This window comes from Austrofundulus limnaeus, unplaced genomic scaffold, assembly GCF_001266775.1.
Source record: "Austrofundulus limnaeus strain Quisiro unplaced genomic scaffold, Austrofundulus_limnaeus-1.0 Scaffold415, whole genome shotgun sequence".
Classification (NCBI taxonomy): domain Eukaryota; kingdom Metazoa; phylum Chordata; class Actinopteri; order Cyprinodontiformes; family Rivulidae; genus Austrofundulus; species Austrofundulus limnaeus.
The window spans coordinates 251,320-252,464 of NW_013952817.1; the positions used below are offsets into that span (position 1 = coordinate 251,320).

A 1,145-nucleotide genomic window follows, 5' to 3' on the forward strand; every position below is an offset into this window, starting at 1 on the left:
ACACACACACACACACACATAAATAAATAAACAAATAAATGAATGAATGAATGATTAAATAGATATTCCATCACGAGTGTTCAGATTCTACAAGTTTCTTTGTGAAAAGTTCAAATATGAGTGGCGTTCTGAAATTTCAACCCAATCTTCCTCTCTTTCTGACAGTTTAGCAGTGTCTGTGAAAATGAACGTGCTTCTTTTTGCCCCCGGGTTGCTTTTTCTTCTCCTGTGGGAGTTCGGTCTCATCAGAACAATCCCTAAACTTTCACTATGTGCAGCCATACAGGTAAAGACCACTTTTATAACTCAAAATGAGAGGCAATAATTTTATGGTACATTCATTTTTTTTTGTTTTGTTTTTTTGTTTACTACAGCTTTTACTAGGCCTCCCTTTCCTCTTAGAGAACCCTGTTGGTTACATGAGCCGGGCCTTTGATCTCGGCCGCCAGTTCATATTCAAGTGGACGGTGAACTGGCGCTTCCTGCCCGAGTGGCTCTTCTTGAATCGCTACTTTCACTTGGTGCTGCTGGCAGCTCACCTGCTCACCCTGCTGCTTTTTGCTTTCCGCCGCTGGAAAAGGTGAGACAGGCTTCAGTTGTGCGTCAGGGTTCCTTATGAGCTGTGCCAGGCCAGAAATGCTGATCCTGGACTCTGTTCAAAKATTATCTAATACAATTTGGCGCTGTTTTAGAGTACTGTTTGTTTAGAGGTCATGCTGGCCTGTTTGGTTATCAATCGTTTGCATTTTAGGCCTTCATATACTGTTACTACTTTTTAAAGCTCATACTAASAACAGTTTTTCTTTTACCAGACCAGGAGAAAACATCTTTGAACTCCTGAAAGAACCAAGCAAGAGGAAACTCCCYGTTCAGAGCAGCACTGTGGATCATATCCTTCTGTTCCGTCTACATTGTAGCTTTTTGTTATGTTGAATTGATAGAATTGGAATCTGCTTTATTAGTTTATATAATCAACAGAAAAGTCCTGTTAGTCTTTTTTATTGCCTACTAAATAAATAAAATAACTGATCTAGGGCTGGGCAGTATGAGCACAAATTTATATCTTGGTATAAATTGAATCCCTTCACGGTAACGGTATATATCGCGGTAGAAAATTGTCATAAAAAGTAAAGATAATGTAATTT

At 39.1% G+C, this 1,145-nt stretch overlaps 1 protein-coding gene across 1 annotated transcript in view; it reads left to right on the forward strand.

Moving 5' to 3' along the window:
• Positions 1 to 1,145, forward strand: part of alg3 (ALG3 alpha-1,3- mannosyltransferase) — a 7,095-nt gene that overhangs the window by 2,348 nt on the left and 3,602 nt on the right. Inside the window, exons 5-7 of the mRNA XM_014024270.1 lie at positions 166 to 286; positions 375 to 580; positions 813 to 889. Coding sequence (XP_013879724.1) covers positions 166 to 286; positions 375 to 580; positions 813 to 889 — 404 coding nt within the window. The remainder of the gene's footprint in view (positions 1 to 165; positions 287 to 374; positions 581 to 812; positions 890 to 1,145) is intronic.